The sequence below is a fragment of the Scomber scombrus genome, chromosome 14, assembly GCF_963691925.1.
Source record: "Scomber scombrus chromosome 14, fScoSco1.1, whole genome shotgun sequence".
In the NCBI taxonomy this organism is placed as follows: Eukaryota; Metazoa; Chordata; class Actinopteri; order Scombriformes; family Scombridae; genus Scomber; species Scomber scombrus.
The window spans coordinates 23422924-23439832 of record NC_084983.1 but is presented as its reverse complement, the minus strand read 5'-3'; the positions used below and the strand labels follow the sequence as shown (position 1 = coordinate 23439832).

General features: G+C 36.5%; 2 protein-coding genes across 2 annotated transcripts in view; both read right to left on the bottom strand.

Annotated features, from left to right (window-relative positions):
- The window catches only part of aff4 (AF4/FMR2 family, member 4), a 32498-nt gene extending 26985 nt beyond the window's left edge, over positions 1 to 5513 (bottom strand). Inside the window, exon 1 of the mRNA XM_062432680.1 lies at positions 5313 to 5513. The gene's annotated coding sequence lies outside the window, so the exon portion shown is untranslated. The remainder of the gene's footprint in view (positions 1 to 5312) is intronic.
- Positions 5514 to 8678: 3165 nt separating this feature from the next.
- Positions 8679 to 15805, bottom strand: zcchc10 (zinc finger, CCHC domain containing 10). The gene is made up of 4 exons (XM_062432688.1): positions 15738 to 15805; positions 12773 to 12934; positions 11395 to 11436; positions 8679 to 9511 (listed from the first exon to the last, which is right to left on the bottom strand). Exons 1-4 carry the CDS (start codon positions 15776 to 15778, stop codon positions 9277 to 9279), a joined length of 480 nt encoding a protein of 159 aa, XP_062288672.1. The 5' UTR covers positions 15779 to 15805; the 3' UTR covers positions 8679 to 9276.
- Between the last annotated feature and the right edge of the window lie 1104 nt (positions 15806 to 16909).

The window sequence follows — 16909 nt, the reverse complement described above, 5'->3', positions numbered from 1 at the left end:
AAACCCTTCAATATTTCTATTTGGCTTCAGATTAGCTCCAATTAACATATCAATACAGGACTTAGTCTTGATTGGCATGTTCTCTAAACAACTGCTTATATCCTTTCATTCAGGCAGGTCTGAAGCATTTGAACTGACTCACTGTCTGGAATGCCTCCACTCAGCAGGCGTGCTTTATGTGAATCAGAGGGAGCCGGTGGTATTTACCAATCAGGGCCCAGTGCTGATACTCTTCTGTGTTTCAAAGCTAATTAATCATATTAATTTAGCTGCTTTTTAAAAATATTTGACATCCAGAAACCGCAAACTGCACGATGTCTGCATCTGTGCCAAGATTATAAAAATCTAACTGAGAAAAAGCATGACGTGTCTTAAATAAATCACCTTTAACATGATGTGCATGTGTTTGTAACTTTCTCACAACTTTTAGATTAACAATGAAGTATTTCCCCAGGTCAAATGCAATCAGATGTCACTGAGTTTTGCAAGTAGTAATGAGCTAATTTGTTTTCCATTGCTACACTGTGTCTTGTGCGCCTCTCAAAAACAGTCTGATCATCTGTAGAAAAGTATACAGCTGATATAATTTAGCTGTAATCACTTGGAAAGTTCATATATGATTTTCAATTGAACAAAAACTAAAAAACAAAAATCCTGTAAGTTGATCACCAAACAAAAAACACAGCTCTCAGTCGCAGCTTTGACACAAACAGCACAATGTTAGGAGAACTTGTTTTCTGCCACATTGTTTAGTGGAACATGACACACAACCTGCAATTATGTTGGCAACGTTCCCAAAGAAACTGCGTCATTCAAGCTCTTTATTGTGCGCACCAAACCATGTCAGGAGGCTCACACTTCTGAGCCCGACCCTCTTCGCCCCTATCTGAACCACGGTAAGATATTTTAAATTTTACAGTCACACCCTTGGCCTTGAGTCAATATTGATTCAACATACGACAGTGCACAATGCAGCTACATTTTCAACACCAGCGAGTTTTGACATGTTTGTTAAACTCAGGTTAAGTTAAGCTTGCATGAGCCCGGACAGTGAAGAGTGAAATCAAGCAGACGTGAAGAGTAAAACAAGCATAACAGGCAGAGATATGGTGCAAAATGATGAATTATTAATAAATTAGATTGGAGAAAAAAAAGTTATTAGCACAAAATGATTTGTGCAGTTTAAGATATCTCCTCTAATAAAAGCTTGCAGGGAAACATTATGACAGCTTGCACATTTCTTTAATAACAACAACAGAAGAAGTAGGAGCAGGATCAGCAGTTTTGCAGGTGAGTGATACATAATTAGATTGGATTACTGAAGAAATAGCCAGTGTCAAAAGCATGTGTATTATACGCCTGACTGTTTCTAGTAATTAACTGATTATGGGTCATCTGATTAGGAAAACTGCTTAAAGTTTACAGATTCTTAAGTCTAAAATGAACAACTTTAAAAGGCACATTAAACCGTTCTTTCTTTGTTAGCCTTCTTTTAGCCTGAAGCATTAACCTACATGAAACGCTGCACTCAATAGTTCCTCACTCACCCATAAGATGAATTAGCTGCTCCTTAGTCAGGGGTAATTTTACCTCCTAGAAAGTATGAAACGTGATCTATGCCATTGGAACAGAGGGGCTCGCGTAAATTCATTGCACCACAATGCAGTCAAAAAAAAAATCACATGTGATGACAACAAGGAAAGTCAAAAATTAACCCAACCTGACTTAAGAGTCATCGACATTTCTTCACCATAAGGTAGTTTTCCATGTATCTGTCACAATGTTATTACTCACAGAGCAGTCCGAGCTGAATTTGACACTAGTATATCTGCCTGCCCACAAATAGGACCTTGCTAACCTATAGCTTACTACTCTGAACCTCTAAATAAACCTCTGCCCCTGCCCTCAAAAAGCAGTTTGATACTGTGGCCAAATGTGAACATCTTGAATGAAGTTACAGGCTGCTGACTAATTCAAGTGTATGATTCATAAAGTGGGTTCTTTACCATGTAGGTTCCTGTGCTTCCTCTGAATAATACGTCTAAATCATCAGAGTCTTGTGACGCATTTAGTGCAAAAGTTGTGTGTATGTGTTACATAAATGACGACTTGTTGTACTTCTCATTTTACTGTTCAGGATCCATCTCACTGTCCAGGATTTGACTGTTTATGATATGATCCACTTGTTATTGCAGGCAAACTGGCACTTAAACTGTTCTGAAAAATGTTGATGAATTTCAGAGCTGTTAATCAGAAGCAGTACTGCTCCTGCTGCAAAATAAAAAGAAGAAGAAAAATAAATAAATCCAGGCCAGTATAACAAAGCAATATCTCACAGAAGAGATCTCTGCCAGATCTGTGAAATAAAATGGCCTTAATGAGCTTCACCTCCTCGGGACCGTATAGCCACACGAGAGCTTTACTCACATCCTACAGAACAAAAGCTGAAGAACAGATGCATGAGGTCAGGACACAGTGAGTAGCATATTTTTCTGCTGTGTAAGCAACAGTACTGAGGGATAAAAAAAAAATAGCTGCCGATGTCTGATTAGATTCGGGCTAATTAAACTGGCAGACTCTAGAAGAGCCTTCAAACAACTTACTTTCCACAAGCATTTCTGTGTAAAGGGAAGAGGATTTGATTAGAAACTTGCAGGCCTGAGCCGAGGACACAATTAGCTCGAACTTTGGGTAGGATTGAAGAAAATACTGGAACTGCTAAAATGCTGTAGCATCCTTACAATAAACAAACCAAGTGACTGCTATGACTCCACATATTAAATCCACTTCAGCTATCAAAAAGTAATGAAGATGAATGTGATAAGACAAGAAAAGGGAGGGACTGTTGAGCCACGGTTAATTCAAACAATGACTACTCAGTTTTAAAGAAGGCACTTCTACAATCTTCTACAATTATGTGTTGTTGAGTAGTCTGAAACTACGTATTGCTCATTTCCCAAACATCCAGCCTGTGCTACCGCAGTGTACAATAAATGTGTCAAAGCTAGAGAAAATATGCACCCTCTCCTCCTATGTCTGGAATGGACAAACAAGTCACCGTAACATCTCGACAGAACATCGTTTGGCTACAGAGGAAACGGTTACACTGAGGCCACAGCGCTAGGCCTAAACAGGAAGTGAAGATTTCACAGTGAGCTGCGTCACACAGGGAGCAAAAGACAGAACAAACCTTTAACCGTTCTAAACTGGACTTTTGTCACTAACAATAAAAACCGCATTTAGACGAGATGTACTTTTCTAAAAATAACTTTTATTACTATTCACACTCCCATCACATCACGTGGAGCATAGCAGAGCTTAATGATAAACTGTAAATTAAACAACACTGACATGAGCAGTGACTTCATTTTGCTCATGTTTCATATGTCTGCGGGTGTCACTTAAGTCTCCCCAAACTAGAGCACCCAGTCAACACGCAGTCACATGCTTCAGGTGTATCTCGCCGTTCAACAACTGTTGCGTTAACCGTTTACTATGTTTCAAACATGATCTTTAAGTAAATCACACAACGCAGTTTTCTTGGCAGCTTTTTTTTGTTTCTTGCTGCATCTGAAACCTCTTTTTTTATTAGTCAATATTAAGATTAAAGTTGCAACTAACAATAATTTCCATTATCGATTATTTTGTCCATTGATACGATGAGTTGTTTTGTCCAGAAAATGTTGAGAAATGATAATTGTTTACGCTGTGAACTGGACAAAACAAGATTTTGTTGCATCTTGGGCATTGGGAAACATTTTACACAACTCCCTGACATTTTATAGACAACTCCATTAACCATAACGAAATAATCAATAGTTGGGGCTCTAGAAAGGCAGAGACAGGAGGAGTTTTCTCTCTCTTAATCAAACAAACTTTTATCTCCTCCTGAACACTATCTAAAAGCCATTTCTTGAGTTAAATTTTGTGTATTTTGTATGTGTTCCCACGTAGCAGAGCGGCGCTTAATAATAAACCAGAGTACACCTCGTCAAAATACAGTTTTATTGTTGGTGCAAACCACACAACCACACACTGACAATTTAAAAAAAAACACACTCACTGAGCATTTATGTATTGTTAGCGTGTGGTTGTGTGATTTGTATACTATTCATACAATGCTATACTATATATATTTACACCACTGTTTATCTACCACCTGACTACAGTTGATATGCAGCTCACAGCTACCTGCCATAAACGAGTTCATGACCTTACCCCCACCCAACTCCACCCACCAGCCCCACCATGATGTGTCAGCCAAGATAAACAAGCCGGTTGCTCTTTCCTGGTCTTCATATGTCAAGTGTATCTTTTTTAGATCTTTAGAAGTGAAAATCCTGAATGTCTGAAGTTACTCACAACAGTTATGTGTTGTTTTTTTTTGGCCCTCCCCCCTTCCAACTGTGGCACGTAAAATGGCTTCCTAGAAAAGCATATCAGCTGTGCTTTTTTTCACCAGACACACACAGTGCTGCTGCTTTTCAAATAAAATAGTGATTGTATGAATGTTAATCATTGCAGTTTGGAAAAAAGACAAGGAGTGGTGTGCAGAAAGTAGTGTGACATTTTAAAAACAACAACACACAGTAGTACTTCCCAACAAATTAAAAGTTTTAGCTGGTCATTGTGAGTAAAACTGCGCCTAAAACGAGTTAAATTATGATGATTGCGGGTTTAAAAACAGGTGGAAAGCAAGATAATTATTGTTTAAATGTCCCAACCCTGAAAGTTCAATGGGAGTCTTAATTCAGGAAACTTAATTGTACATTACAAAGCGTATAAACAAAACTGGGCAGCAGCTGTGTGTCATCTGCACTTTGAATATAAAATAATGATCTCTTTCGAGCGAGTGTTTTAAGTTGTGTCAGTCACTACTAAACGAGAGAAAAACACAAACATTAAACGTCATGACCTGTTAGCTAACATAACAGGAACAAAAACATGATCACTACCACTACCGATGTTTGACATACTTTTAAAAGGACAGAAAGCCACCGCACCAACAAAAAACAGCAATTACAGGTATAATAATATCACAGTTATTGTATGCTGTCATCGAAACATAAAAATCACCTTTAGGTATTTAGCAGGAGGCTAATAATTATGCTACCTACCGGACTACCTGCATCTTTGCTTTAGCTTTATGTTAGCTATAGCCAAATCTGAGGCTAAGGCTAGCGGCTAGGCTAGCTGTGAAACCATTGAAATTAACTGCGGATATTTAAATTAACACTCACAACAAATGTCAGATAACAATTAAATACACGTAATCACAAAACAACACAGTTAGTGACATCCGGCATCCTTACCTCTTGTCTTCTTTTTAGGCCCAAACCATTCTAGCTATTGGAAAGCTCTTTTTCTCTTTGTCTTTTCCACTTCCAATTACACGCAAAATGGACTCAGCAAAAACGCTATAACAGCTTAAAATACTACAACCAAATGGATGGTCTCCATCTTTTCCTCAAAGCGCAGCTGCACACCGAGTGAAACAACAAAATAAAATCATTTTGTCGCTCGTTCATGATATTATTTCCAGGACAGAAGTGACTAATAGGTAAGGCTGCTAGCTAAGTTAAGTAGCCAGCAGGTACCACAGACAGGACTGGATGCATGGAGGGCAGCAAGCGGCGCTGCGTTCAGGACTGTCGGAGGAAAGAAGACTCACACCAAAACCACCATAAACATGTAAACATCAAACTTTGAATTTGAGTATTTTTTACCCATACAAGGAATTTGTGGCTGTAAAATGTATTTACTTAGAAAAGTACAACAGAGCAATCAAAAATAAGTATACACGAGGATTAACTGTTTCTGTGGACTGTCAACGTGGATATAAATAATGCAAAGAAGTGAAGAGAGGGTATTAAAAAAACAAAAACAAAACACATTTACTTTATATATTTGCTTCAGAATTGATTTTAAGATACTTTCATTGGTCTATAAAGCTCTTTATGGTCTTAGTCCTACCTATTATTCATGTTTGCTTTTATCCTGGGAACCCTCTAGAACACTCAGGTCTTCTGGTGGTGGCCTTTTAATTATTCCCTAAAGACCGAACAAAAGCCCACAGTAAGGCATCCTTTTATAACAATGGTCCTCATCTCTGGAACAGTCTTCCTGACGACCTGAGGGCAACAGAGAGTGTTGATATTTTAAAAGCAAACTTAAGACCCCTACATTTTTAATCTGGCTTTCAATTTAACTTTATTTACTAATATGTCTTTTTAAAATATATTTTAGCCTGTTTTACTACTTGGACTGTTCTCTCTATGTTAATTCTTTTTTTATTTCCTGATTGTTTTCTTCTTCATAACCCAACTTTTGTGTCTGGTTTTACTTAATCAATTTTACACTTGTTTTATTATTGTGATTTAAACTTATAATTGTTTTCTTTTAATACACATCCTAACTTTTCTGGTTTTACCGACCTTATTCTATAGTGACTTTATTTTATTCATTCCTCATTATACATATATTTTAAATATTTTTATTAATCTTTTATTACCTTACATTCACAAGGGTTATACTAGCATTTTTTTCCTGTTTGTTAGTTTGTTTTTTGACTATGTAAAGCACTTTGTGTTACATTATGATGTATGAAAAGTGCTATACAAATAAAGTTTGATTGATTGTTTGATTGATTGATTGATTGATTGATTGATTGATTGATTGATTGATTGATTGATATACATATAGTAGGTGCTATTTGCAGTATATACAGCCTGTTGGAAAAAAAAGGTAATGGGTGAATTCTATTGCACATTTTATATTTAAGCTAAATAAATATGTATAATTTGTAGGCTAGGGTATTATGGATATAAACATGACAGTGAATGTATCAACATAGCATAAATATTTTAGTTGATAAAGTAACTGGAAAACATGCCTTTTGTTAGAGTAACACAAGAAAGTAACTAAGTGCATTTACTCAAATACTGCAAAATTTTGAGGTATTTTACTTGAGTATTTCCATTTTATGATACTTTATACTTCCTCTCCACAGCATTGCAGAGGGAGACATTGAACTTACAACTCCACTGCATTTATTTGACAGCTTTAGTTTCTTTACAGACAAAGTTTTAACACCATGGATAATATAAATACAACACACTGTTAAAGATGAAACCAGTGGTTTTCAACAGTTTTGGCTTTTAAGGTCTTATAAAAAGCCATATGTACTCGGGGTCACGTATTAGATTGTTTCTCACTTGGTTTAATTTTAATTCATGTTTAAATGATCCAATATTTCACCAAAAGTCGATAAGAAATAAATTTGAAGCGCAGAAAACAGATTTGTGTGTCAAAACTTTATTTTTTCTTCTTTCCTCTCACATAAATCATCTCACGACCCATCAGATTTATCTGCTGACTCTTTGGAGGGCCCAGACCCCTAGGTTGGGAACCACTGGACTAAACCAACTAACTGTATATAAAGTAGTTGAAACCAGCTCCAACTCCAGCAGCTACAATAGTAACATGCCGCGTACACACTGATACTTCAGTGTTAATAATCTAATGATGTCATATATTATAATATATCAGTCAGAGGGATTAAACCACTACTTTTAGTTTAATACTTAAACTACATGTTGCTGCTAATACTTATGTACTTTACTTAAAAAGTATTTTTTTATGCAGAACTTTGAATTTCTGTATTGTTGCTTTTACTTCAGTAAAGGATCTGAATGCCATTTCAATTTTTATCCGGCAGTCTCGTAGTAGCAGCGTATGCATCACTGAGTATAGTAATTCCCCATTAACTATGAATGCATCATATGTATGACGCACAGGTTGCCTGACGGTCAGGACGGAAATTGCAAAGAGCGTCTCATTGTTCCCAGCTGTTGATTAATATCCTATTTTAAATATAAAACTACACTACTATATTTAGTTGTCACGAGTCTTTGTATAAAGTTCAGTTACACACATAATTATAGATTTCCTTTCTTCCATTCATTCATGTTAACTTTATGGTGCTTCATTTCTGCATCAAAGTCAGACCTTTTTGCTTTAATGTGCAGCAACTCTCATTTATGGGTTCACTCATTAGTCTTGGGTTTGTTGGCTGAGATGCTGCAGATGATGACACCAAAACCGGTGATTGTATGTCTTTCAGCACATTGGACACGAGTTAAAAGGTTAAAACTAACAGTTTGAAGTCTTGAGACATCTGATTAAATTCGTATGAGGTATTATGTGTCAAAAATCTATATTTACCACCAAGAAGATTAATCTCAAACATATTTAAAAAAAAAAAAAATAGAGTATATATATCTTTAGTGCCCCCAGTGGTAGCATTGAGAAGTCTTTCCATGTTAAGTCTCTGAAAGTACACACATGTAGCATGTTTCCTGTTGACTCAGCTGTTCTACCAAGGACAATTTCTTGCTCTGGTAGACCAATATGCAACATATGAGTCTCTGGAAGGAATATACAAAATAATTCTAAATCCTGGGGCTTTCATTTTTTAATCTTTCAGAGTAAACTTGTTCATTAGTCTTCAGTTTGTCATTTTGATGAATGCAAATAATCATAAACAGCAACTATTTTCTAAAACCTTTTCATTGTGTTATCTTAGCTGATAGCAGCATATCTTCCAGCTGTGGGATAATGGATTGGAAAATATTCTATTTGCAAATTGGTTTGTAGTTTTTTATTTTCAAATTCACATATTCAAAATCATCATGGTGTGTTTTGTTTTAGCAAAATAAACCCGTTTACAATAGCAAATATGCAAGAGCATTAAAAACAAAAACATGTTGGCTTTATTTTACAGTGAAACAAGCAACTGCAATTTCGTAGCAGTGAGACCAACTAAAGTTTTTAACAAAATCTTATTCAACGCATTAAAAGGTCTCATATTAAAACTTTTCAGTTCTAATTATGATGTTGCTTTATTAAGCTTGTGTTGTTGAGCTGTACAGATTAAGTTTGGCTAAAAATATACTTTAGTACAAAAATCACAAGATTAAACACGGACAAGCGCGCTAGATTCCTCATGTTTTCTCAGCAGACGAACAAACTTAGAGAAAATATCACATTAATAGAAGTAACAGAAGAAATGTGCTTTGAGAACAGAACATATGAAACAATGGTCAACCCAAAATGATCTTTTCTTCTCTTCTCGTCCATGCTAATAAAACTGCACGCTTCAGATCTGTCCAACTGTGAATTGATGGGTTTGAGAACGAACAAAAAAAAAATGTGGAAAGATAAAATTGACTCCAGGAAAACAACACTAAGAAACCCCACATATTCTAACTCATATATTCATTTCTTCTTTTTCTTCTTCTTTGGAGGTCCTTGATCTGAATCGCTGCTGCTTCCTGAGTCTGAGCTATCAGAGGACGAGGAGGAGGACGACGAAGAGGAAGAGCTATCATCATCGCTGTCACTGCTGCTGTCGCTGTCATCTGAAGAGGAGCTGGAGGAGTCGCTGCTGTCTGACGATGAGTCACTGGAGGAGCCGTCTGAATCGCTGCTGCTGTCACTGGAGTCTTTAGCCCTGAGAGCGAGTAGTGGAGCACAAAGGAAGGGGGGAAAAAACACCAGCGTTTATGTTACTAAAATCTTATGTTGAATCTGTTACAGTCACTCGGATGTAACACAGGCTGTGGTGGCTGTAAGTTAGACTGACATGCTCTGGGTTACAAACACCAATCAGAATACAGTGAAAACTGTTGTGTTCGCGTTATTTTTGGATGGATGTTATTCACCAGCACAGTCACGTCAGAGGAAAAGCAATCTGATGAGTTTCACCCTTCAGTGTTTCATCATTGTCAGATTATTTCTGGGGTGATGGTGACACCTTTTGTGCTAAACAGTCATTGATGTGATGTCTCATCTCATATCTCACCGATATCTCTTCACTGATGCCATCTGCCCATTCATCAAACAAGCATGTGCTGCTGGGAGGGTTTAATCCTTGTTTAACAACAAGGACACTCTATAATACTGTATAATAGTTCTTTATTGTTTAATGTGTCATCTATCTATGCTTGACCATTGAGTATGATATTCTATAACACTCTTATTTTGCTTAAATTATGTATATTGTCTTATGTGAAGGACCTTATAACCTCGGTTTAGAAAGGTGCTACAGAAATAAAGTTCATTATTATTATTATTATTATTACATATCAGTTATCATAGATATGTACATGTGTAGCTTTATTTATTTCCCTTTCTTTTCTTTTTTCCTCGATGTCTATATATTTTTTAAATTATTATTTCATACAATTCTCTTAACATAGAGATTATGTTTATTTATACAGGAAAACTAAACACTGCTAAATTATTTTAAAAAGCAGGACCTGCCATTAAAGCAAATATTTTATGCTGGAGCTCAGGGGATTACAAAGATGTTGACATCCACACTGGGTGAAACAAGTTTCATTAACTGTAATTAGGGTGTGGCTGCACGGTTGAGGAACATTTTTGTGGTCGATAGGCACAAATCTATAATCAAACATGGAGGCGAATTAAAGTTGAATAGACCTTTTTTTTCTTCTTTTTTTTTTTAACAGTGGACTTGTCTTGGCAAACACAGATATAACCACTAACAGTATTAACTGCTTGGCCACAATCAATGCTGGGACAGAGCTATCATTAAAGTTATTGCTTTGACCTGTGCTTTGTCTGCTGCCAGTCAAAATGTCTATAAATCTGTTACATTTGTGAGCTGACTGGAGTGCTGAAAGGTGTTGCCAGCAGAATCTGTCTTCAGTTAAAGCTTTGGAACAAAAGTGGGGCAGTGAAGCTGTGAAGGAGGTCATCTGTGTCAAACTAGAACAACCATCCCCTGACAGCTGGGCCCCGCCACACCACACGATCACAGACAGCTGTTTCCAGGTACACTTTCAAACCAAGACCAACTTAAATTTGTGCTACACCAACACCTCTCATGTGACTTCCATGTGACCACAACGATTCACATGTGGCCTAATCGACCCTCGGGTGACAGCTTATGCATTCAAGAGGATGATGAGGGACTAAGCTAAAAACAATGTGAAAGACTCAAAGACATTGAAATGCAGAGAGACTCCCTGCCAGCCAGCAGATCTCAAGAAGCCTCTTTGATGAGTGGCATCTTCAAAACGCTGAATCTAGTTTCATCCAAACAAACTGCTGCTTTTGTGAATGTAAAGCACACTTGCTTCTAGTGTATGAAGATTTTCCCTGAAATAGCTTTATGGCATTAGTCATAAAAAGGGTAAATACAAAAGCTCTACTCACATGTATTTATCTACAACCTTAAATGTATGATCTCTAAAAATGTTAAAGTGTAAAACAGCATAATTTGGCTGCAAAAAGAACTGTTTTTCTGTGTGGTGCCAAAACATCCAAATACTGTCGCTGCATGGGTGAATACATAGACACCTTACTTACTTCTTTTTAATTTTTTTCTCACTGGATCCTTCTCTTCCTGGTCTGTGGAGAGAAAAACTGCTTTAGTGACACTTATTCGACATGAAGCTGACCTTAAAATGGGCTGGTACTCACAAGTGGTTCAGATTTTTACCCACATAGGTACCGCCAGTTTAAAAAAACACCACATGTTTTCAGTGGTGAGCAAACGGCAGCATTTGGGCTAAAAATATATATATTTTTTTCTTGAAATACATCACAGAACATACCTTAATGTGCATGCATCGACTTCATTCTCCTCAAACAAAACATTACAAATTGAAAACATGCAGACTTTTATGTCCAGTAATTCTCCAGTAATGCACTGGGTCTATGGAATCTATGGATTTATTTAGAAACACTTTTTTATGCTTCATTTAATCAGTTTGCCACAAATGTAACTACAAATTAAAAGTAATGTTGAGCATTAACTCAAATTATTGTTTACGTTTAAGGTGCTTTTATAAGCAAACGTGGCTAAATGTTGGTCAATTATTTGTTCAGGCCAGAAAAAAAGCATCCCACATGAAAGCTAGATGTACAGACTGTGTGGGGTGCCAGGTTACAGTACTGGCACTTTTTTAATTCCAGTTCAAACACCGACATTATTAATGAAATAAACTCAAGTCTGATACAAGGAAACTAGTCGACACAGTATGCTGTATTTCTCATTTCTCTCCACCAGATGGTGATAATTCCTGTTAGTGGGTCAGTTTTTACACTGTGACAGTTTCACGGAGACGTGTCCTTTTCTGAGTGTGGCTCCATCTAAACGATCTTTAGTGTTCATGAGGAACGGCTGAGTGTTTTTCCTGCTCTATAGTACACAGTGTCTTACAAGACAACATCTCAGCTGTTCCTCTGATCAGACACAGTCCTTAACTGACCAAGACGACCATAAAAATATTTCCGTCTGAGGCTTTGGATTTGTGACTCCATGATTACTGAACCAAAACGCCCCAAAGCAGCAAAAAGATTCAACCACTAAAGTTGTCATCTTCCTAAAAAAAAAAACTACCATTGACTGCCAGAAACTGTACATCCTAAAATGGTGCTACTATTTATGTAAGTATCATCTCTTGCCTACAAATAATTGAAAAAATGTTGCACATGACATTTAGAAAAATCTGATTTTATGCTTTAATGAAGCTGTAAATAACCCTAACCCAGTTAACTTGCTTTTCTGAGAAAATGCTGTGATGAGCTTATTACAACTCAGTGTGTAAAACTGAAAGCAGCCTAGAGCAGAAATGGCCCATAAAAAGTGACCCATATATTCTTCAAATGTAGTCAATTAATTAGTTTATCTACAAAGACCTGCTTGTCTGTCCCTAGTGGTGAACTGATGGCGGTGTCTTACCCAGTGATGCTGTCGGGTTTGTTTTCATTCTCCTTGAGTTTCTTTTTCATCTCCACTGTCCTTGATGGTCTGTGCACGTATTTCCGCTTCCCTGTGCATTCGTAGGTCCAGTGTCCCATCTCCAAACACTTCTGGCAGCGCACATGTTGTTTATTTGCCTCCCTGTGTGGAAAAAAACAGACAAATCTGAATATAGAGCTGACATGAAGAGTCAGAGTCAAAACAACAGTGAAGAACAAATGTAGCTGCATTTCCTTATTGTCAGATGAGTGTACATTTATTGTCAAGAAATAATTTTCTGTAAAGTACACAAGTACAGCTTTGGAGCCCGAGACACGGTTGGAAGTTTAAATGCTATTAATATTTTTGAAGACAAGTGCTGGAATACTAGAGTTTATATTTTCATACCTGCTGCAGTATGTGTGAACATGTTTCCACAATAAATCCTCACATCTAAACAACACTGAATATTGCTTATCTCACATGCTGATGATTGAGACTGAGCAACTACTAAAACTACTCTGTGAGTTTCAGGGACACATTACAGTCAGTGTTAAGGGTTCTGCAAAGATGGGGGTCAAAAGAAACACTTTTTTTTTTACTGTTGCTAGGAACGTTTTCGGAATCCATCGAACCACTCAAACCTTCACAACCTTCTCCTGTCATTTACCATCAGCTGGAAAGTCCTAATGAGTTCAGACAACTCTGCAGCTCTCCAAATATCAAAGAATACCAGAGTAATTTCCTAAATTAACCAAGTTAACTGATTCATTTTCTCCTAAAGCCAAAAAGCAGAACAAGATATGACTCATTCTGAGAATGTTATGTCAGTGTGCCCATGGCTAAAAAACACACACAAATGAATGAAGCAATACTGAGAAGTCATTTTTCATCAGCATCCTTTTCATCACATTCAATATGCAAATGAAGGCATGGTTTTCATTTTGTCTTCACCAGTATGTAAATGATGTACATAGGTTGTTGAAAGAGTACAGAGTGGGAGAGTTGTATTTAAATGTATCATTTTATAACGCTGTTTATAGAAGTCATAGTTTAAAAAACCTGCCAAAATTATTCTGAACCAATTCAAATTGATTTACATGAGATGGGACATTAAACATTTGAGGTACTTGTACTTTATAGTTACTCTCCACAACATTTCAGAGGGAAATATTGTACTTTCTACTCCACTACATTTATTTGACAGCTTTAGTTACTTTTCAGATGACGATTTGACACAATAGATAATATAACAAGCTATCAAAAGACAACATATTGTTAAAGATTAAAAAACCAGTGGTTGCCTTTTGATGTCTTATAAAAAGCAGTGTGTAGTTGTGTCACATTTTAGATGTCTATGAGTTGTTAGCAGCTCCACAAAATAGTGATTTTTCCCTCAAAACTTCTCACATAGTTTCGTTTCAAATGATCCAATATTTCACTTAAAAATTAAAGATTATAGAAAACTTCCAAAAACTGAAAAGAGATTTTTTATGTATCAGAACTGTTTTTCTTTCTTCTTTCCTCTCCCATTAATCATCTCACAACCCCTCAGATTTATCTGCTGACTCTTTGGAGGGGCCCTACCCCTAGGTTGGGAATCATTGCACTAAACTAACTTACTGTATATAAAATAGTTCAAACTAGCTCCACCTCCAACAGCTAAAACAGTAACATGCTGCTAATAATAATGATATATATCAATGAATATATTTTGATAATTTTATTAAATTTTGATTAACGTAAACTCTCATCTATAAATGCCTATAATAAGCAGGCTGCTCAATGACCTGCTGGTTCCTCTCAGGGTTTCACAGGTTCAGTAACACAAGGTGCATCTACAGAGAAGTGTAAGGAGCCCTTTGATTAATCCTCACTATGATAGACGCCTTTTTCTGTTCGGGGGATCAAAACGTGGAAGTCTTACAGAAGTCAAGATGGATCATGACAGAGAACATTTAAAAAAATGCTTGATCTGCTGCTTGTTGTTCAATTAAACTTTAATTTTACTTACAATACAACTTTTACTTTTCGTATTTTACAGTTGAGGATTTAAAATGTTAAAAGCCCATCTAGGTACGGGCATTGTAAACTAGGCTATAAATGCTGTGGTATGTGGCTTAAGTTCATGCTATATGCTTAATGTGTCTTTTTTCCACAAAAAGGTTCAATTACCTTGTTATATTCCTTAAAATTAAATCTGTTCCTTCTCACTCATTAAACAAAAATACAGAATACAAATATATATATATTTAAATATGAACATACAAATAGATTTCATATCAGAAATGTAACTGCAGGTCACAACATGTCTCCTACTTCACTGTAAAGTCTGTGTGTCTGTGGTCTGGAGACTTCAGGTTTTCACATCACACTTCAGTAAGTTGAATATTGGACCAGGATTGGTTCAAAATGAGTTGAGATGTCTCAAATCATGCTGGCAACCCCTAAAAAATCTGATTTTAAATGGAGCACATTTTCCACTTTGAGCAGATGAATGTGTAAACAGACTTGTGTACATACATCATTCAGCTGCTCAGTGAGGTTCAAACAAACTGATGTAGGAACAAGAAGAAAACCACATTTTTCTGTGTGGAGGATGACTTCACTCAGAGATAGAAGATCCACTTCTATCTCTGCATTTCATTCACTACTATCTTGAAAGAAAATCAACTGAAGCGGTGTATCTCTGTATTGTAACATCTCATTCATGAGTTTAAAGCCTAAATAAACATCTGAGGACAGAAACAGAGTGCAGTTTTATAATAATTGTGCATCAGAGAGAAAGACAGCGGCGCATTTGTGCTCCCATTGAGCCCCGCAGCGTCCCCACTTTAACTGTCTCATATGTGTAAAAAGAAACGCCACAAGGAGTAGGTCAATGACATGAGGTGTTTAACAAACAACCGAGATACAAAAACCACCAAAAAGACGCAGTTATATGTAGTTATCTGAATATACTCACGCTTGCCTCCTGGCTATTATTCTATGCATGGGAGTCGCCATGTTGCACTTTACTTTTTCTCCTTCATTGGTGACGAATCAGCGCGTATTTCCGTCTAGTTTCATGCCCACAGCGCCGCCCTGCTGGCGAAAAATGTAATAGTCACCATCTAGAGTACAAGGAATTCAAAGTGGTACACATGTCAACAGAAAAAGCAATACACATGAACATTAAACAATAAATATAAACACAAACATTACAGTGTAAGAAAGGGGGCAGTAATACAGTACAATGGGTATGTGTTTGTATATCGACATGATAAAAAATGTGTGTGTGTGTGTGTGTGTGCGTGTGTGTGTGTGTGTGTGTGTGTGTGTGTGTGTGTGTGTGTGTGTGTGTGTGTGTGTGTGTGTGTGTGTGTGTGTGTGTGTGTGTGTGTGCAGCTCTGCTATAAATTCTACATTTATTAAGTTTATACATTTTCAGTGTTTGTTAACATTGTCAAAAAAAGTCATAATTCTGCTTTATGTTTATTATTGAGGTCATAGTGGGTGGTGGTGGTGTACTAGGGTGCATTATATTGAATGGTGTTCCTAATATTTTGTCCACTATATATTATACACTATTATTATTATATAATATTGGGAACACTTTTCAATATAATGCACCCTAATACACCACCACCTACACCCACTGCAACCTCAATAATAAACATAAAGTGGAATGATCACTTTTTTGACAATGTTAACAAAAACAGAAAATTAATAAACTTGAAAAAATTAAAATTTATGGAATAGCTGTTGTATTGGATTGAATTAGATTGCACAGGTGTACCTAATGAAGAGGCCGGTGAGCATATATTGACATGATAAAAAAGCAGAAAATAAATAAAAGTATGGATACCAATGTAGACATAAATATAGATTTTAAGGATAAATAAACTATGTGTGTGTGTGTTAACAGGATAAATATATGTTAACCATTAAAAAACTATAAAATCTATACATCAACAAAATGCAGGGCAGACAAAGACACAGTATAATATGAATTAGAAAAAGATATACTATTCATGTTAAAGGTGGCTATTTCCTCAGGAAAGAAACTGTTCTTGTTCTTGAGGCTCTCAGTCTGATTCTTCTCTCAATTTAATTCAATCCAATTCAAAGGGGTTTTATTATGGTGCCAGAACAGGG

Bases quoted from the DNA above. Each gene is read 5' to 3' on its own strand.
- zcchc10 (XM_062432688.1), bottom strand. From the start codon at position 15,778: ATGGCGACTCCCATGCATAGAATAATAGCCAGGAGGCAAGC. The intron at 11,437-12,772 runs GTAAGACACCGC...TTCTCTCCACAG, and splicing joins AAACCCGACAGCATCACTGG to ACCAGGAAGAGAAGGATCCA. The intron at 9,512-11,394 runs GTAAGTAAGGTG...ACTCGCTCTCAG, and splicing joins GAGAAAAAAATTAAAAAGAA to GGCTAAAGACTCCAGTGACA.